This window comes from Rhinolophus sinicus, chromosome 2 (genome assembly GCF_057876585.1).
Source record: "Rhinolophus sinicus isolate RSI-liver-muscle chromosome 2, RSI-T2T, whole genome shotgun sequence".
In the NCBI taxonomy this organism is placed as follows: domain Eukaryota; kingdom Metazoa; phylum Chordata; class Mammalia; order Chiroptera; family Rhinolophidae; genus Rhinolophus; species Rhinolophus sinicus.
Window position 1 is genome coordinate 57010193 of NC_142502.1, and position 21975 is coordinate 57032167.

The following is a 21975-nucleotide window of genomic DNA, read 5'->3' on the forward strand; positions in this document are numbered from 1 at the left end:
GACAGATGAACATTTTATAAATAGTAAAGGGGACTATATAACAAGGAGACATAACAGTCATCGATATTTATACCCACAATCAGGGAGCACTGAAATATACCAAGTATCTACTAACAGAATTAAACAGAGAAATTGATCAAAACACAATTATACTAGGGGACCTAAATACATCATTGACAGCTATGGATAGATCATCCAAACAAAAAATAAATAGCTGCCCTAAATGACACATTAGGTGAAATGTACATAATTGACATTCATAGAGCACTTCATCCTAAACATCAGACTATACATTTTTTTCTAGAGTACATGGAATATTCTCAACGATAAACGACACATGGACATACAACTAGCCTCAGCAAATTTAAGACGATTGAAATACCAAGCATATACTCTGATCACAAGGCTTTGAAATTGGATATCAACTGCAAAAACAAAGCAGGAAAAACCACAAATACGTAGAGATTAAACAACATACTCTTAAAGAACGACCGGGTCAAAGAAGAAATAAGAGGAGAGATCAAAAGATATGCAGAAACATATGAGAATGAAAATACATCCTACCAAAATTTTTGGATGCAACAAAAGCAGTTTTAAGAGGGAAATTCATATCATTACAGGCCTAGCTCAAGACACAAGAGAAATCCCAAATAAATAACTCCACGTTACACCTTAAAGAACTAGAAAAAGAAGAACAAATGAAACCCAAGGTCAGCAGAAGAAAGGAAGTAATAAAAATCTGAGCAGAACTAAATGAAATAGAGAACAAAAAGACAACAGAAAAAATTAATGTAACAAAGAGGTGGTTCTTTGAAAAGATTAATAAAATTGACAAACCACTGGCAAGACTCACTAAGATAAAAAGACACTAATATACAAAATCAGAAATGAAAGAGGGGAAGTTATCACGGATGCCACAGAAATACAAAAAATCATCCAATAATACTATGAAGGACTATATGCCACCAAATTCAATAATCTAGAAGAAATGGACAAGTTCTTAGAAACATATAGCCTTCCTAGGCTGAACCATGAAGAACTAGAAAATCTAAATAGACTGATCACCAGTAACAAAATTGAATGAGTCACCCAAAACCTTCCCAAAAGCAAAAGTCCGGGACCAGAAGACTTCACTAGTGAATTCTACCAAATCTTCAAAGAGAATCTAATACCTGTCCTGCTCAAACTCTTCCAAAAAATTGAAGAAGAGACATTACTCTCTAACTCATTTTATGAGGTGAACATTACCCTGATACCAAAACCTGGAAGGATAACACAAAAAAAGAAAACTACAGACTAATATCTCTGATGAATACAGGTGCAAAAATCCTAAACAAAATTCTAGCAAATCAAATGCAGAAATATGTTTAAAAGATTATTCATCACGACCAAGTGTGGTTCATTCCATGGGCACAAAGATGATTCAACATACAAAAATCCATCCATGTGCTACATCACATAAACAAAATAAAGGACAAAAATCATAGGATTATATCAAGTCATGCAGAAAAAGCATTTGACAAGATACAACATCCATTTATGATTAAAACACTTAACAAAATAGGTATAGAAAGAAAACAAATTAACATAATAAGCACCGTATATGACAAACTCTCAGCTAATATCATAATTAATGTGGAAAAACTAAAGCCCTTGGCTCTAAGTTCAGGAACACAACAGGGCTGTCCCCTATCACCTCTGCTTTTCAATAGTGTTGGAAGTCCTCGCCAGAGCAATCAGGCAAGACAAAGCAATAAAAGGCATCCAAATTGGGAATGAAGAAGTTAAATTGTCACTCTTTGCAGATGACATGATGATATATATAGAAAACCCTAAAGACTGCACGAAAAAGCTATTAAAAACAATCAACGAATACAGTAAAGTTGCCGGCTACAAAATCAACGTACAAAAGTAGGTTGCATTCCTATATACTAACAATGAAATATCTCAGAAAAAGAAATAAAAAAATTCCCTTTGCAATTGCAACAAAAAGAATAAAATACCTTCGAATAAACTTAACCAAGGATGTGAAAGACCTATATGCTGAAAGCTGTAAAACATTTTTAAAAGAAATTGAAGAAGACACAAAGAAATGGAAAGACATTTTATGCTCATAGATTGGAAGAATCAACATAGTTAAAATGGCCATATTACCCAAAGCAATATACAGATTCAATACAATCCCCATCAAAATCCCAATGGCATTTTTTAAAGAAATAAAACAAAAAATCATCAGATTTGTTTGGAATCACAAAAGACCCCAAATAGCCAAAGCAATCCTAAGAAAAAAGAACAATGCTGGAGGTATGACACTCCCTGACTTTAGCTTGTACAACAGGGCAACAATAATCAAAATAGCATGATTGATACTGGCAGAAAAACAGACACGTAGACCAATGGAACAGAACTGAGAACTCAGAAATAAACCCACATAAATATGGACAGATAATTTTTGACAAAGAAGCCAAAAACATATAATGGGGAAAAGACAGCCTCTTCATTAAATGGTGCTGGGAGAATTGGAAAGCCACGTGCAAAAGAATGAAACTGGACTGCTATCTATCACCATGTACCAAAATTAATTCAAAATGGATCAAAAACTTAAGCATAAGATCTGAAACAATAAACTGCACAGAAGAAAATATAGGTACTAAACTTATGAACCTTGGGTTCAAAGAGGATTTTATGAATTTGACGCCAAAGGCAAGGGAAGTAAAAACTAAAATAAATGAATGGGACTATATCAAACTTAAAAGCTTCTGCACAGCAAAAGAAATCATCGACAAAATAAAGAGGCAACCAACTGAATGGGAGAAGATTTTTGCAAACAGTGCCTCTGATAAGGAGCTAATATCCAAAATATGCAAGGAACTCCTACAACTCAACAACAGAAAAAACAAACCACCCAGTTGAAAAATGGGTAGAGGAACTGAAGAGACATTTCTCCAAAGAGTACATACAAATGGCAAATAGACATAAGACAAAATATTCTACATCACTAATCATCAGAGAAATGCAAATAAAAACCACATTGAGATGTCACCCCAGTTAGAATGGCTATCATCAACAAGACAAATAGTAACAAATGTTGGAGAGGTTGTGGAGAAAAAGGAACCCTCATACACTGTTGGTGGGAATGCAGACTGGTGCAGCCATTATGGAAGGCAGTGTGGAGGTTCCTCAAAAAATTACGAATACAATTACCATATGATCCAGCAATCCCTCTCCTCGGTATCTACCCAAAAAATTGGAAAACACTTATCGATAAAGACAAGTGTGCTCCAATGTTCACTGTAGCTTTATTGACAGTGGCCAAGACATGGAAACAACCAAAATGTCCTTCGATAGATGAATGGATAAAGAAGTTGTGGTATATATACACAATGGAATACTATTCGGTGGTAAGAAAAGATGAAATAGGACCATTTGTGACAACATGCATGGATCTTGAGATTATAATGCTAAGCAAAATAAGTCAGAAAAAGTACAGAACCATATGATTTCACTGGTATGTGATATATAAACCCAAAACAACAAAGGAATAAGACAAACAACTGAAAGAAAATAAACTCATTGGTATAGACAATAGTTTAGGGGTTACCAGAGGGAAAGGGGAAAGGAGGGGAGCGAGGCTCTAGAAGAGGGTAAATGGGGTCTAATATATGGTGATGGAAAAATACTGACTCTGGGTGGTGAACAACATAATGTGAGATATAGAAAATGTATTACAGAATTGTACACCTGAAATCTATGTAACTTTACTAATAATTGTCACTCCAATATACTTTAATTTTTAAAAAAATTGAAAACATAAAAAAACGAAAAAAAGAAATAGATCAAAGACTTAAACATAAGACCTAAAACCATAATGACATCTGAAGGAAACATCAGGAGAAAAATCCTTGACATTGGTCTTAGCAATGATTTTTTGGATATGATGCTCATAGCACAAATATTAAAAGACAAATTCAACAAGTAGGACTGCATTAAAGTTAAAAGCTTCTACACTGCAAAAGCAAAAATTAACAAAATGAAAAGGCATCTACAGAATGAGAAATGTTATTTGCAAACCATGTAATAGACAAGGGTTTAATATCCAAATTTTGTAAGTCAATAGCTAAAGGAAATGAAAAACAATGTAAGTAAAAAATGGGCAGAGGAACTAAAGAGGCCTTTTTACAAACACATGCAAATGGCCAACAGGTACATGAAAAAATCCAAAAAGTCACTAATCACTATAGAAATGCAAATCAAAACTACAATGGAAACTGTTTCATACCCATAACAATAGCTATAAACAAGATCACAGAAGACAACAGTTGTTGGCAAGAATGTAGAGCAAAAGGAACCCTTGTGCAGTCTTGATGGGAATGTAAACTGGTTTAATCACTATGGAGAACAGTATAGAGCAGGGGTGTCCAAACTGTGGCCCGCAGCAAATTCCAAAAATATATTTAGTTTATTTAAATAAACCAGGTGAGGCAATACGTACTTCACCTCGAGTGAGTTGCCAGCTGTCTGTGTATTTTACTGCATATGGCCCTTGGTGAAAAACGTTGAAGAAAGTTTGGACACCCCTGCTATACAGATTCCTCAAAAAATTAAAAATAGAACTATCATATAATCCAGCAATTCTACTTCTGGGTATATACGAAGGAAATGAAAACAGGTTATCAAAGATATATAGCTCACATGCTTACGATAGCATTGTTCACAACAGCCAAGATATGGGGAAAAAAATCTAACTGTCTATCAATGAGTGAATAAAGATATTGGTACACACACACATACACACACACACAAATACTATTTAGCCATAAAAAAACCGTGCTATTTGCGCAACAGGAATGAATCCTGAGGACATCATGACAAGTGAGATAAGTCAGACACAGAAGGACAAATATTATGATATCTCTTATATGTGGACTCTGAAAAAACAAACAGACTTAAAGAAACAGAAAGTGGAATGGTGGTTACTACGTAGACACTTGGGAATGGGGAAATGGGAACTATGCTGTTTAAGGTACACACTTGCAACTAGTATATAAATTAGACAACTTAGAGATGTAATAGACAGTGATTATAAACAAGACCGTATTATAAACACTAAATTTGCTAAGGACTAGATCTTAACTGTTCCCCCTACTAGAATAAATGATAATTATGTGATGTGATAGAGACGTTAACTAATGCTACAATGGCAATCATATTGAAATATAAATGTATCAAATCAATATGCTATACACCTTAAACTTATATAATGTTAATTGTCAATTATATTCAATAAAAAAACAATAAGTAAAATAATTCAATATTTAACTAATAAGGAAATAATTTACAGATGGATTGTAACGTCACTTTTTTTCACAATCATGTATTTTTTTATCGTCCCCAGCAGAAAATCTACCAAACAAATAAAATATTTGCATCAATAGTGAAATTGTCAACATTTAAAATTAAAGTAATTGTTTGTTGACAATGTTTTGAAATAATTCATGCTCATATCTGTATTGTAGTAGTAAATAATTTATAGGGGAAAGGTCTTCATAAACATTAGATAGGCATAAAACTAAATATTAACTGAAACTTTTTTCCCTATTTGCAATTAAACTATAATATATGCAGTATGCCATTTACATATCACTCACATATATATATGTGTGTGTGTGTTTATATATATATATATATATATATATATATATATATATATATATATATATATATACACACACACATACAAAGTTATATATCTGATCTTAGGGGGAAAATCCTCATTGTATACAATTCAGTTTGCATTGAGAAAACTAAAACTCCCATGAATATCCATTCTTTTCTGTCAATCAAGCATAACTTTTATAGACACCAACAAGTCAACTTTGAAATAACAAAAAAGAATTGAATGTGATACAAATCCTTTTTTGAAAACCGGAAAAAGTCATCTGAAAGGTCTTTCTCCCAAAAGTAAATAGTAAATAGATACATCATTCACATGCAGCAGTTAATGCTGTCTAAATTTACCAATCCTATTTTATGTTATATAGAAACTAGAGCTGTAAGTACGGTGTTTCCCCGAAAACAAGACCTAACTGGAAAATAAGCCCTAACATGATTTTTCAGGATGACATCCCCTGAACATAAGCCCCAATGCGTCTGTTGGAGCAAAACTTAATATAAGACACAGTCTTATTTTTGGTGAAACACAGCATATACTAGAAATGTAAATTTGTTTTAAATAGCTGAAAACAAATACCTCACAGAAGAAAAACAAGCCATCTTGCACATAGTTGCTATAGATTCACAAAACTCTGTATTATTTTGTTCATGAAAGAGCCTTGCATGCCTCTCTATATAATACGTATCAGCTCGATTTTGAGTTTGTGCAAGAGCTAGAAAAATGTGTGAACACCCAATTCCTTCTTATGGCCCTAACGCTAGGAACATTAACAAGACTGAGAGAACCAAACCAGGGAGGTTTTTATAAAGGGTATGTTAATGAATTGAAGAATTATCAGGTATCAAATTATATTATTTTAGTACTATTTACTTGTGGGATAATATCACTCTATCTAAACATGTGTAACTGGAATGGGAAAGTTAGAGGGAGGAGAAAGTTGAAGGCAAGGTAGAACAAGAATAAGAATAACTGGTGATTTCTCATCCGTTAAGTTAAAGGTGCATATTGTAAACTTTTGAGGAATCATAAAATAAATAAAATGAAGGAATACATGTAATAAACCAGAAGAGAATATTAAATGGAATAAACATATTTAATATAAGAGAAGGCAGAAAATGGGGAAAAGGAACAGGATAGGATAAACAGAAAAAAGCAAAATGAAACATTTAAAATCAACCATATCCAAATATAAAGGAAATAAACACAGAAATTAAAAAAGAAGAGATTGTCAGACTAATTTTAAAAACAGAAAACCAAGACCAAATTATATGCTACATGCCTAAATTTTGAAACAGCCCAAAATGTCCACGAAGATGAATGCAGAAACAAATTGCTATAATCATACAATAGAATACCATTCAGCAATAATAATGACTAAACTATTGATATAGTTAAGTTGGGTAAATTTCAAAACATTGGGCTGAACAAAAGACCATCCCTCCACACACACTGGATAATTCTATTTTTATATAGTAACTGAACATTCTCAACTACTCTGCAGTGATAGAAATCAGATTCATAGTTTCCTGGGGTGGAAGAAGGGCAGAATAAGGGAAGCACGACAAAACTTTTTGGGCTATAAAGTATTACACTTCATGACTGGGGTAGTATTTCAACAGGTGTATACCTCTGAAAAACATTATTGAGCTGTATACTGAAAGTAGGAGAATTCACTGTCTGTGATGCAAATCATAATTTAATAAAATTCGGAAAGAGCAGTAGTAAATTAGAAATCAATCAAAATAATATATCCAGAAATCCTACAAAATTTAAAAATTAAACAACATACTATAGTGTTAAAACACCGTTGTCTGAATGTTTAAGAACATACATACAGTTTAATTTGGAATTTATAAGTTTACAGTTATAATTAATACTATGAAGACTGGTTAGTAATTTAATGTTCTACAAAAATTATATATATATATATATATATATATATATATATATATATATATATATGCACACACACATACACACTCACATACCTAAACACACATATCTAAACACACACACATATAAAATAAAATAATTACCAATTGAAGCTGAGTACATTTGTTTCATGTGAGTTTCAATGACAGAAGGATCCCGAGAGCTATAACTTCCCAACTCAGGGTAAAAACTGGAGCCAATGTCATCTGGGGGGTTGTGCTTCCCTTGTGGATAATCCTTGGTTATTCTAGGGTCCCAATGCTTCAGAATTGGATGGTTCCAATGTATATATTTACCATCAAATTGTGGATTCCCATACCAACTATAATAAAATGCATGTAAGTAATAATTCAAAGGTGGCAGTTCTTCCAGGTAAGGTTCAGAGGCTTTGGAAGGTTTCACAGAAATTTCAACACTTTTTAAATTCTTGATATTTGTTTCACTGTTGATTTTGTCACTCTTTGGGGAATCAACATTTTTCACCAAGTGAGGAGTTCGCTGACGAACTTCTGGAAGAAGGTCAAGTCCAAAAGGATCTCCAAAAGCAGCTTTATTTGGTCTCAGCATTTTTAAACCCATCATCAGAGAGAAAATAAACAGAATAAAAAGTGACAAAATGATGCAAGTCCTTCTTCGAAACTTTGCCATGATGACATACTTTAAATTCCCAAATGATAAATGTTTAGCTGTAATTTATTGAAAAACAGTAATTAGTAATTGGTATTAACAATATTTTCCAATGTATTCAAAACAAAAACTCAAATCCATCAAGTTCATTACACTGAAACAATTTTAAAGTGCATGAGGATGTTAATCACTATATTGGTATCTACAACAGGATCTATATATGGCTAGACTAAAGGGCGGTATTTATTTGACAATACCACAAATACATGTTGTCAGATATACATTTTAGAAATTTTACTTAACAAAACAAATATATTTTTCATTTGGGCAGATTTTGCATATACTGAATATAAAGAGAATATTCTAAGGAAATGGACGAAAATGTTCTAAATATAAATATGAAATTAAAGGTCATGATTTTAAAAAGGAAATCTTTAAAAGCGCGAGAAGCTTAGTCTTTAAATGGATTTTTCAACAAACTCATTTAACTAAAATAATTATTTCACAAGAAGGCAGTAATCACACATTTTAAATGACAGTTTTTAGACAAACTAGAATGAGATAAAATTTTTAAAAATGATAAGTTAGAGATATCTAATTTTTAAAAACATCATTACTCTATAACTTTCAAAATCTTATTGAACAGAGCTTATAAAAGTAATATATTGACAGCTTCTAAAATTGTTTCAGTGTGTTTTTATATTCTAATAAGTGTGTGTATATACATGTATGTATAGATAGGTGAGTACATATACATGAGGATAAATACATATACATACACATAGATAAAATATTTAAATTTTTATGTAGTTTTTTATTAAAAAGGTATTTGGTGAAAAGTTGACATTGATTATACTTACAAAATATAACTTTCTACTATATACCATGCTGTTGTTATTCTGGAGCATTAAGTTAAACTAACCCTAAGAGAAAAGATAGATGAGTAAAACTTAATCTAATTAGCAAGTAATTCTGTCACACACAGATAAACTTTCTACAAACTGATTCTTCTATTATGCATATATGTAAGAAACACCAATATGAGCAAGCATATATCTTTTAGGGCTGAAATTCAGAGATTCTCCTCAAAGTCAACATTATTTAATTGTGAAATATATCACACCTAAAGATTACTATAAAAGACGTATATATTAGTTTTTGAAACACATAAAAAAGAAAACTGCCAGCTTTTAAAAGCCCATCTCCACCTTTTGTGCACTCTGCCAGTCACCAGGCCTACCCCTTCTCTTTCCTTAAGGGCAGTCACTTTAATGTTTACCATTCCCTCCTTTATTTACAGTTTTTCCAAAACATTAACATACCTAACTAAAATTAATTTGGTTTTATGTTTTCAAAATTTTGTTTAAGAAGATGTGGTATATCCATATATACACCATACGTGTATACACACACACAAATATATAATATGTATATTAATCTCATATATAGATGTATGTAAGCTTTATATGTATTTACAAACAATATAAATATGTATAATTGTAGATATAATTAGATGTATATAAAATATACAAAATTCTTGGGAACAGTACCGATTACTAAGGCTACTCTGACACTTTACCTGCTGTCCTGCCTCTTCGCCATCCCTGCATTCCATCACATCAGTTCCTTCTTTCTCATAAAAACTCATGAAAATGGACATTTAGCAAAGGAATAGGCAGATGTTTCTGGGGATTTTGTTTTAGAATTATATTAAATTCTCTGGTTTTATGTCAAATATTCTCCTTCCTAAACTTGGAAAATAAGATTATTAAAATAACACTTTCTGTTGTTACTAGTACTCTAATTTAGGGATCCCCTCCCCATAAAGCCTTTATTATATTTTAATACTGCTATTATGTGAATATACTGTAACCACATCAACAAGCTGAACTCATTAAAGTATGTCACGTAGTCAATAAATAATACAAAAGCTAAAACAAGCATTATAAAAGTTGACATAAATGACTTTAAAATAAGAAACAATTGAATCCTTATCGTTCTCCAAGGAACAAACAAAATTTTATTTCTTTTAGTTAGAATATGGGGGAAAAAACTCTAGAAAACAAAAAGATAAAAAACTAAACTCAAAGAAAAGTGCCAAAGGAGAAGTGGAAGGCATATAAAGGAATGAAATGCCATATAAATCAAAGAGTTGGGGAAAAATTGTTAGGAAAAACAGTAAAATCTTGGAAGAATGAGTATAATATGCATAAGCTGGTGGAAAAGATAGGAAAAAGAAAATAGCCATAAGTGTCAGAAACAGTATGCCCAGAGATATACTGGACATGAAAAATAAGGCATCTTTTGGCTGTAGCACAGAATAGGTGGTGTGATAAAGCAAAGCTGTAGTGGCATGTTGAACCCATATTGTACCTAAATGAGAGGACAGTTCTTATTTGGGTCACCAGGGGACCACTGAAGACTTGTAAACAAAATATTGGCATAGTTTAGATCAGGATGAAGCACCAATAAAAATGACATTCAAGGCATCTAACTTTACCATGTTCTGAATCTAACCATCTCCCTCCCATTCACTGATGATTACAGAAGCTGACTTACTATCTTCCCTCCTACCCTACTTGTTACTAATCAGTAGTGACTTTACCAACTTGGATGATCCATTCAGTAGTTTAGAAGCACAATCCTTGACTGCCTCGCTTCTAATGATCTGTTCCACCCATTTCACTAACTCAAACGTCATACTCATACTCTTGATCTTGTCATTTACAATCATTTACTACTCCAAAATCTCTATTTCATGTTTTTCTTTCATTTTGTAAACATAACCTTTTTACTAGAAGCTCCTCTAACTAGTATTATTCTAGCAATACCTTGACCTCATTGGGATGTCCATTCCACTGACTCTATCACTTTTTCTGTATTTCTCCTTTTCTTTACATTTTGTCTCTAGTGACACCACAGTCCAGCAATGCAATTCCTCACTTGCAAATACCCTTAACTCTCTTTACTTCTCTCCTTTCATAGTAGTTACCTGGGAAAACCTCAAATAAATGATACCTATCTTGATCTTGAGCCAGAATCACAGAGTATTGGAGAAAAAACGCACAACCATGTTGACTTTTCATCACTTCAAATTCATGACCATAATATTCAAACCAACACTTCAGACTGCTTAACAATCCTATTACTACACCCCAGTAGGTTCACTTTTCTAACCTCAAAAGAATTATTTTGTTCCTTCTCATTTTTTAAATCAAACGTGCTACTCCATCACCAACTTCTATTCTCTTCAGACAGCCATGCCTTACAACTCAGAGAAAACACAATCATATAGGAACTCTCTTATTAAGAAGTTAGCTAACCCAGGGAACATAGTCAATAACGTAACTATGTACAGTGCCAGGTGGGTACTAGACTAATCGGGGGGATCAATTCATAAAATATATAAATGTCTAACCATTATGCTGTACACTTGAAACTAATATAATACTGAATGCCAATTGTAATTGAAAATAAAATAAATAAACCTTTGACAACTTCTTTGTCAGCAAATATTTTCAATTTTACTTTGTTGTTTCACTGCTTTGCTTTTCTTCTATAGCAAGTCCCATTACTTTTATTGAATTTTTGCTGTTTTTACAACCGCATTTTTTTATCACTTTCTTCATTTTAATATTTTAACTTTCTCTTCAATCTCTATTTCTCATAAGAGATTATCTCTTGTATTTGTTTCCTAGTATTCATTTATGAAATAATTTATGAAGTAATTTTTCTGTTGATTTTAATTATTTTCTGATAACCTCATTTCTCAGTTTGCATATTTGTAATTTACCTATTCATTTATCTCATATAATTATTTTTACTGTTTCGATATTAGATTACAGTTGTCATGTATTTTGTGCATGCTTTTGGTGTTAACTTTTTTGCTTGAAATTATTTTGTATGGGACTTGGCTGCAATCTTTTTCTGTTGGTAAAGACAGCAGGTCCTCACATGTTTTCATTTTATTCAATGTCGTTTCACTATAAAACTGATGAGATGTAGGAACTTAACTCATTTATATCAATTACCCTTAGGCAAAACTGGTTTTGTTCTAAGTTGTTTTGCTTAAAGTTGCAGAATTTATTGACATTAAGTGAGGACTTACTGTATTACATGAAATAATTTCCCCTTAATTTTTGGCAGTGATATTGAATCGTGGTAGTTCTTACAGCTTCACAGCTCTCAAGATCTTTCTTCTGCTGTTTTTGTGAAGTTTTAATATGATCTGGAAATTTTCCTGAAATCAGTTGGGTTTTTTTCTCTATTCCCATGCTTATGTGGAATTTTTTATTTCCTTAGATTCTATTTTATTCCCCCCTGCTTAAGTTGAAAGTTATTTCCAGACCTTATTCTTCAATATAGAGTTTTTTCTTGAAAAACAAGTTTTAGCTTAGTTTCACAGAGTTCTTAGAAAGCAAGATGCTCCAGCCTCTTGTTAGGATCAAAGACACTCCCCACCTCCAATTCAGCCACTATTCTCAAATTAGACTGTCACTCTTTCCAGCTAATATCTGTATTTAGAGATTTTCCTGTGTTAAGATCAAGCAGATGCACTATTGCTTCCCTCTGATTTCTTCTGCACAGAGAACGACCGCAATACAAATCTTGTACCTGGTTAGTGAGCTGTCTCCATCCATTCAGACTTTGTGATCTGTAGGAATAACTTGTCAGTTCAGTTTTGTTGCAGATGTTCCTTTTGGTTTTACTATTTTCCTGCTCTGTTATTATTCCAGGAAGATTCAAACACTGTATCTCTGCTGCTGCCATCATCCCTGAACTCTCCTTTGTACTTTCCTAAAAATGGAGTTAATACGATAACTTTACCTCTAAGCACATTTTTAGCAGTATCCCATGAGTTTTGTACTCTTGTATTTTCATGGCTACTTAGCTGAAAATGTATTATAATTTTCATTATGACTTATTCTTTGATGACTTATTGATAAATGTATAATATTAAGGGGATTTTCTAGTCATCTTTTTGTTACTCATTTTCAGTGTGAATCTACTGGAAACAATGCCAGTATGATTAGAATCCTTTGAAATATGTGGAGACTTGCTTTAAGGCTCAACCTACGACCAATTTCAATAAGTGTCCCATATGCACCTGAAAAGAATACTCTGCAGCTAGTGGTTACTGAGTTTTGTGTGTCTATCAGATCAAATACAATAAGAATGTTGTTTATGTTTCATATCCTCACTACTTTCTTCTACTAGTGTTAAAAACCCCCAATATCACTGTGGCATGTCTATAACTTTATATTATATAACTTTAATTGATGTTATTAGGTGGAGACATTTAGTACTGTTCTATTTTCTTGAAGTATTAAATTTTGGTTTATAATGAAATGTTCCTTTCTTTCTCTACTGATGGGTTTTGACTTAAATTCTACTCTAATATTAATATAGCTATAACATTTCATTTGGTTCATGTTGGCAGTGAGTGTCATTTTCATCATTTTATTGTTACCTTGAATAATTAGGTTTTTTTGAAATGAGTTTTATTGTTATTGTTTATAATCTTTGTCCAATAATTGTAGTATTCAGTACATTTAAAATTTTGCATATAGGGATATTAAAGCCTTAAATCTATCCTACTTTCCTATGGGCCTTTCTTACATAGTCTATTTTCTCTTACCTTCTAATTGTTTCAATTTTCTTTATTTGCTTGTTAATTATATATTCTTTTTGCTACTATTTTAGTGATTACAGAATGTATTCTTACTTGTCAAAATATAGTATGAATTAGAACTTCACTATTTCTCAAACAATGAAAGCACACTTAGAAGACTTTAACTCCCAACTTTTGTGCTCTCATTTTGGTATTTTATTTTTTACATATATTGTAAACCACACCAGATATCATATTGTTTTGTAGAGTCAATGTTCTTTATTTTTATCCCTTCCTTTGCTCGTCATGTCTTCCTGCAACTCCATACTTCCGTTCAAAATAATTTCCTTAGAGTGAAGAAATAATTTCTTTTAATAGGGCTTTTAGTGTAGGTCTGCTGCTGATAAACTGTCTCATTAATCTGCTTGAAAATACCTTTATTTTTCCTGCCCTCTGACAAATATGTATAGCCTTCTAAATTGGCAATGATTTTCTTTTAGCACCACCCATCATCTTCTATCTTTAGTTCTGTTGAAAACTCACCTGTGTGGGTCCCCCCCCCCCCCCCCGATTCTGTAAAGACAACACATTTTCTTTTTCTCTGGCTACTTTTAATATTTTTTCATCTTTTGTTTTCAGCTGTTTTCCCATGAAACGTGTATATAGTACGGTTTTCTTAATATTTAAGCTGCTTTAGGTTCAAATGGTGAAATTTCTGGGCTGATATCTTTCCATAGCTTTGTAAAATTCTTGTCAATTATCTCTTCAAATATTGCTTTTGCTCCATTATTTATTGCTGTCTTGCTCTCATATCTCATTTTGGACTATATTACATATATGTTAGAATTTTATGTCCCATTTAGTTCTTAAAAACTAAATTATTTCCTTCCTTTTCTTTCTATACTTCAGTCTGAATAGTTAATTCTGAATATTCTTTCAGTTTCTTAATTCTCTTCAGCTGTAACTTCTTAATTTCAGGTATAATTTTAGTCTTAAAATTTCCATTTGACTCTGTCCAAGAACATCAGTACTCCGCTATAATTTTCCATCTTAGTCCTTAATTCTTTGAACATTTTAATCCCATTTATTTAAAGTCCACCTCAAATAACCCGAGTTTGATGTTGTTTTGTTTCTATTGCCTGTTTGTTTGTTGTTTTTCTCTTAATATCTGGACAGTCGCTATCTTTTATTTGTGTGGGTGTTAAGCTAGGTTTATTTTCACTGAATGTCGGACACTGTATATGAAATTTTTTAGAGACAATGAGAGGGTCTATATATTATTTTCATTCAGAGAAAGCTTATTTTTGCTTCTCAAAGCCTGCTAGAGTAGAGGAAGATTATCTAATCACAAATTAACATCTTCAAAACTGGGTTTAAGTCCCTCTGAATATTTGGTCTATTCCTCATTCATCCTTACTCCCTGACAACCACGGGTTCTGAAATCAAAGCCACAGGTATTTCTCAAGATCCCGTCTCATTTATGGCCACAGGAAGGGCCCTGAATTCCAATTCTGATCCACACAAAGCCATGCAACTGCCAAAAACTGTTCATTTTCTCAGCTGCCACAATCCACTGACAGTCTAGGCTTCTTTGCCACTTTTGAATCAAGGGTTTTAAACAACCTCTCTACTTCCTACCCCAATCTCCCAAAGAATAATAATACACATTGTAGGGCTCAGAATTATTCAAATGCTTAAATAATCCCACCTCAATTCCCTTGTCACCTGAGGGTAGTAACTTTATAACTATCACTAAAAATTCAGAAGCAACAAAGGAAAAGAGATTAATTTAAATACATAAAATGTTAAACATATGTATCAAAAAACACTATGTATGAACAAAGGGGAAGGACAATTGACAAACTGAGTGAAAATGTATTTGCAAGATCTACCTCATTCAAAATTAGAAAAATGCAAATGAAAACTACACAAAGACATCCTTTCTTATCTATGATGTTGGCAAAAAATAAAAAGTATGAAATACATCCTGTCGGCAAGAGAAAACACTCACATGCACTGTGAGTGAATGCAAATTGGTACAACTCTTGGGAATTTGGCAATATATTATGTAACAAAATTACACACTCATTTACCTTTTGAGTCAGCAATCCTACTTCATAGAATTCACCTTGAAAATACACAACCAATAGTACATAAATTCATATATAGCATTGTTTGTAATTGTAAAATATTGGAGTATTTAGGTGAAAAAATGAGGATGAGCTCTTTGAATTCACATAATGTATTGGATATACTGCGCCTAAGTGAAAAAAGCAAAATGCAGTTAGAAAATATATAAGTGAGCCAAAGAAACACAGAAGGAATAAACAAGAATCTAATAGGTTGATTATTTACAAGGGTTAGAGAAACAGGATAGAAAACATGGGGGGATGAGAATGTAGAGTAATAAGAGGGTTGGGGAATGGAAAGGACTCTTCTCTGAGTATACCTTTTGGCCTAATTTTGTCTTTTTGAGCCACGTTAGATTTCACACTCAAAACAAACAAATATTGCATGTTGAACTCTAGTTAGTAAATTCTCTGTTTTTTTTTGCAAGGGTACAGGTTAGCAATTCTTAAAATATTTAATATATATCCTAAAAGTAAGCAAATAAGCTATATGCTGGAAAATGGGGCCCAGGGTTTTCAATGACAAAAAACGTGGGTTGTAACTATAGAAAGTGGGAAGCCAGAATGAAACGTGTTGTCAGATTGTAATTGGCAGTATCAGTATGGATGTGTGGCTTTTATCAGATCAATAAACAGGTGTAGGGGTGTATGTGTGTGTGTGTACCCATAAATATATTCACATTATTTCCTTGCTCTGTCCACAGCGGGAGTCTAGAACCAAAGAAACTCCAGCAGCAATGAACACATCTTACATCAAGATTTTGGTTTTCAAATACTACCCATATCCACTGAAAAGAATCAGGTTCCTTGGAGAAATGTTGATTCTAAGACTGTGGATGGGAAAGTATAAGATGAGCCTAGAACATCTTGCAAGTAAGGAAATACTAAAAAATGTAGGGGGCACATCCATAGGACACAGGAACCAGCTTGGAGGGGCAAACACTGGCTAAATCTGGGACAATTTCAGTATCAAAATAACAAAGAGGAATAATAAATTATAGGCATTAAAATAAAGAATTCATAAATCCATACTGATATATTTTAAAATGCAAAAACAAAGAAATGGAATAAAGAATGCCAACTAATACATTTAAATAGAATAATGAAATTAGAATATCACCATTTGGCAACTACCACAATAACTGTATCAGGCAAAAATCATCAATGTATATTAAATGCGGGAGAAAAAATTTGATAACAGGATATCTACATATTGGCAAAGTATCTCCCAAAAGATACCTAATTAACTACAAAGGGAAAAATAGTAACTTAACAGTGTAGAACCTAGCAGACACCACTTTAAACTAGTGATCAAAATTAACTCCATCACTTAATTTTGGAAGTAGATATGAGCCTCCTGAGAGAATGCCCTAAGGACACAGAATCACTGCCATAGTATTTGTCAAAAATGTAAATCTGATTTAATCATGAGAAAATATTAGATAACATTAGACACACACTGATCTATACACATACATATACATTACACATAATGTATACGTAATTGTATACAATGTACTATATAAGTGTGTATGTGTGTGTATAATGATAAAGCAAATGTAAAATATTACCATTTGATCAATCTGTAGGAAAACATACAAGGATTATTGAGTTCTTTGCACTATTTCTGAAACTTTTCTGTAAGTCTACACTTATTCAAAAATTAATAAGGGAAAAATTTATAAAGAATCCCACCTGCACAATGGAGGACTTGAGCTGCTAGATAACCTAATACCTGCTAATCTGGGAAGGGTCAATTCATAGTCCTTCAAGCTCTGCACTGCACGACTCCAGAGAATGAAATTCCTACCTGTGCAATGTGACAGTCCTATAGATAGGAATAAAGGAATGACATGACCATGATAGCCTGCCTCTGACTTGTTGTCCTGAAATTCCCATAAAGAAGAAAAAGAAAGTTACGAACATATGATCTCAACTATATTAAAGATACACACAGAGGAAGGAAATAATGTAAACATAATGATTACCTCTAGGTGTGAAAATAGTGATATATTCTTAGCACTGCCTTTTAAAATTACAACATAATCCTTCATAAAGAAGAAAATTTTGTTTGGGGTAGATATTTTATAAGAAAATAATCTATGGTAACAAACACTGGTGAGTCACAACAAACGGGAGAGATAACTACTGGATTTAGAAATCAGTAAGACGTTGATTTTTGAGATGCGATCAGCTGAGTGGTGAAATGCATGAGTCAGGATATATAATGGAAATAATATTGATCTTGGAATAGAAGATCTAAGTTCAAATCAGCCATGATGTGTGTGACCCCAAGAAAGTCACTTCATCTCTTCTTAAAAAAAACATATTACGTGTTTTGTTTTCTAACAAAGTTGTTCTGTGAATGATGCATGATAATGTATGTGAAAGAAAATGTAAAAGGGCAATGCTTCAATCAAATGGTAAATACTAACTAGATTTAAAAATAAATAAAAAGTAAAGAAATGTAAGGCAACAACTAGTTCTGAAACTTCTTTCACATTTGGTATATTCATTTCTCAGATCTACACAAGAACATAAAACATAAAATATCGATTCATTAAAGTCGCTGCCTTTTTTTCCCTTTTCTGTCAATGTAGCTTCTTAAATTGGTCACTCTTTTCTTTTTACATTACTTAATTCATTCACTTAAGAATTTTTTTTTTTTATCATATCATGTTAGATGATCCACTGGTTCTACAGCAATCTCCGGACTGCAAGTTATCACAACCAAAATTAAGGCAGATCATTGTGATTAAAAGTATGGGCTCTGCAGGTCCAATACCTGAATTCAAATTCCAGCTTTGCCATTTTTTAAATCATTTTCACCTATTCAAGTGACCTTATCTTTCCCTGTTTTTTTCCCTATCTGTACGAGTTATTAACTCATTCATAGAATTTTTCTTGAGGATGAAATAATATTATAAAATGCTTAGAATCATTTCTGGCTTATTGTGATACTGAATAATTATGAACAGGATTTATGATGATGATTACTATGAAAGATGGGTGTCTGGCAAACAATCAATAACCAAAACATTTATTCTCTCGAAATGCCTATTTGTTATATGGCTAACTTTTGAAATACTACTCATTCTTCAAGACACAACTCAAATGTTGTCTCTTCTTGATATGTCTTTCTCCTATGTTCTATTGTCACAGCATTACATGCTTTTTAAATTGGCATTTCTTTATGTCTTGCACCATGCTATTTGTTTATATGTATTATATCCCCTACTACTTTGCTCCTTAAGGTCCAGAAATGGAGTCCTTATCGTCACACTCTAGTAGGCCCAATATATCCTATACATAGTCAGTGACCATTAAGTGTTCAGCTTAAACAATTTAATTTCTGGCTCTCCTATTTTGGACATTGGTGTAAACTTGGGGCAATGGGTATATAAACAGATTCTACTGACAATACATATGCTCGACATGTTTATAGTCTATACGGAACTTATACACGAGCAATAATAAATAGATCCAATTTTTAAAAAATCAATTTTAATAAAAACTATCATGTCCAACATAGCAAACCATAATAACCCTTGAGATGCCTAAAATGTCTAATGATCTCACAGGAAAGGAGTAGGGGAACTATTTATTTGGCTTCAACAAAAGAAAGACGTTTCAGAAGTCACCTGAGAGAAAAAAAACTTTGCAAGTTAATTGCAGATGTATAGGTTTTCAAAACAAGAACCTACTCAAGGTACTACTACCTATTAAAAATCTGTTATCTTCAAAGGGCAGTTTACCTTACATAATAGGTTCTTTTGCAACTTTATGGCTTCTATTTTTGTGTTTTGTGCATTTAACCTTTGAAATGCTAGTTTTTGACTTGGAGGTCTAGGGAGGTCTAAGTGATCCAGAAGCAGTATGATGTCAAACATCATCTCAAAAAGTATTTGCTATTATCCTGTCACTCAAAAGCCAAAAGAATTTCACCTTTAACTATTATTATACAGACTTCTGGTGCTTTTTTTTTGGTATTGTTTCCTTTAATTTTATTTTCTAAGACGCCACTGGAAATAAACAACTAGTACTAGAAGACACATCTGGAACTTTCAAAATCAGTTTCTGTAGCAAGAATCCCACCCAAGTCGTTTTAATGGAAACACCTGCACCCTTGGGTTAACAAAAATTAAGTATAATCTCATCCTTTCATTTTAATTTTCAACACAACTTATGAAGTAGAACTTTTTAACACCATTTTACAGGTGATGGAAATAAGGTACAGAGCAATTGGCTACTTGATCCAAATACCTGAGCTAGCCAACAGTAAGCAACCTGTCTGAGGTTAAGCAAGTAGCAAGGAGCAGGGCAAGTCTGGCTCTAGAACTCCTATTCCACTTTCCTGTAACACATTAGACAAACCAAGTTTAGAGAATATAACACCGTGATTTTTGTGACACAGATAAAAACTGCTGACATGTGGTCATGTTTTCATTTAAACAGCATGGACTCAACAAACAATGATTATCTTTTACCTACTCATAAATTGTAGCCCCAATTTAATCTCAAGACAGCTTATTTTCTGATCATACTCTTACTATTCATAATGTAACTGTTTTATGCGTGGAGCCTGAAAATCCTAAGATTCACTGGACTGTTTTTTTTCCAGAGTTTACATATAGCTTAATATGAACGGGTTAACAGATTATGAAAACGATTTGCAAACCATGTTACTTAATATTACCAATACTTTTTATTTTGTATTTTTTCAAACTATTGTTTAAATACGTTAACATAACCCATTCCAGTACTATTTGTCTGTTTTAAAATTCACATATTATCCTCCATTTAAAAAACAACACTACTCCATTTTCCTTTAACACTTATCTGTAAGGTCTTGCCATAAAACCAAAACAAACTATCGTAACTCCCTGAATTTCAACGTGCTCCTCTAGACAATGGAAAAAGACTAGTCCAGCACGGCTGCACCCCGAGACTTAGCCAAAGATAAGCCTACGATGATAGTGCTGAACAAGTTAACAGGTGAACGGAAAAACCATCTCTGCGGGGCCTCCCATCCTCGCTCTAAGCTCCGGACGCCCCATGGCACCGGGAGACCCGCGACCTCGACCTTCGCGTTGCAACCCGAGCCGGGTAGGCCTCGACCCTTCCCCCTTGGCAGAGGCTCCAGGCCCAGCAGCAGTCTGGGTTTAAAAAGCCAAGTGTTGAAAGGCTTCCGCCACTCCCGAAATCCCAATGCGGTGGGGAGAGAAGAAAGAAACCGAGGCGACCAGAGGTTCCGTTCCAAAGTGGCGGAGACAAGGCCGGCGGGGCTGGGATAAGGCAGGGTACAAGGCAACAGGACTAAGCTAGACAAAAACAAGGGTAGGAGTGACGGAGAGGGCGGCCCGGGATCCCCAGGCTCGCAGCTCGCCGCCTCCCGCCGCTGGCCCGAGGGGCGCCGGGTCAAAGGCCGTGGGCAGGGGAGCGGCGAGCAGATTGGCTGGCGCAGGAGCGCACAGGCGCTGGGAGTGGGCCCCGTGCCCGCCGCAAACGCGTCTGCGGGGCCCTGAGGCCCTCAGTTTACTCACCCGGGTCTGGGAGTCCGGTCACCAGCAGGGACTCCGCCGCCAAAGCTGTTGAGGATGGAAGTACAGCGAGACAGCACCCAGGGCCTCCCGGCTGCAAGCTCAAGCAACCGCGCCTCCCAAAAGACAAGCGCGGCGAGTTCCGGGAGCCCCGGGGGGCGGGGCTTACTGGGTGGGCGGGGCTCTGGGTCCCCGGGCACAGGCCCCTCTTATCTTTGAGAGGTGGGAGGGGCGTGGATGAAAGAGGGAAGGGCTTTTCAGGCTGTCCTGTACTAGTGGAGAAAAAGAGCAGAGTCGGGTTGAAGTCCCATCCTCTTTCTCCAAGGGCCCGCCCCTCTTTTAGAAACTGTTGGTCGTCTAAGGTTCCGTTTATTAGGGACGCTCTCCCTAATAAAGGACAGCTGTTTTTGATAGCAAGCATTCAGAAGTTGCATCGAACTCGATCGAGTACACCGGTTGTTT

The 21975-nt window shown here is 34.0% G+C and overlaps 1 protein-coding gene across 2 annotated transcripts in view; it reads right to left on the reverse strand.

Annotated features, from left to right (window-relative positions):
* MANEA (mannosidase endo-alpha) overlaps window positions 1-21698 on the reverse strand; it is a 68547-nt gene extending 46849 nt beyond the window's left edge. The window contains exons 1-3 of one of the 2 annotated variants that reach the window (XM_074333311.2): window positions 21517-21698; window positions 12848-13030; window positions 7711-8292 (exon numbers count right to left, since the gene is read on the reverse strand). In XM_074333311.2, coding sequence (XP_074189412.1) covers window positions 7711-8254 — 544 coding nt within the window. In that variant the 5' untranslated portion in view covers window positions 8255-8292; window positions 12848-13030; window positions 21517-21698. The remainder of the gene's footprint in view (window positions 1-7710; window positions 8293-12847; window positions 13031-21516) is intronic. The other variant, XM_074333310.2, reaches the window with a different exon arrangement.
* Between the last annotated feature and the right edge of the window lie 277 nt (window positions 21699-21975).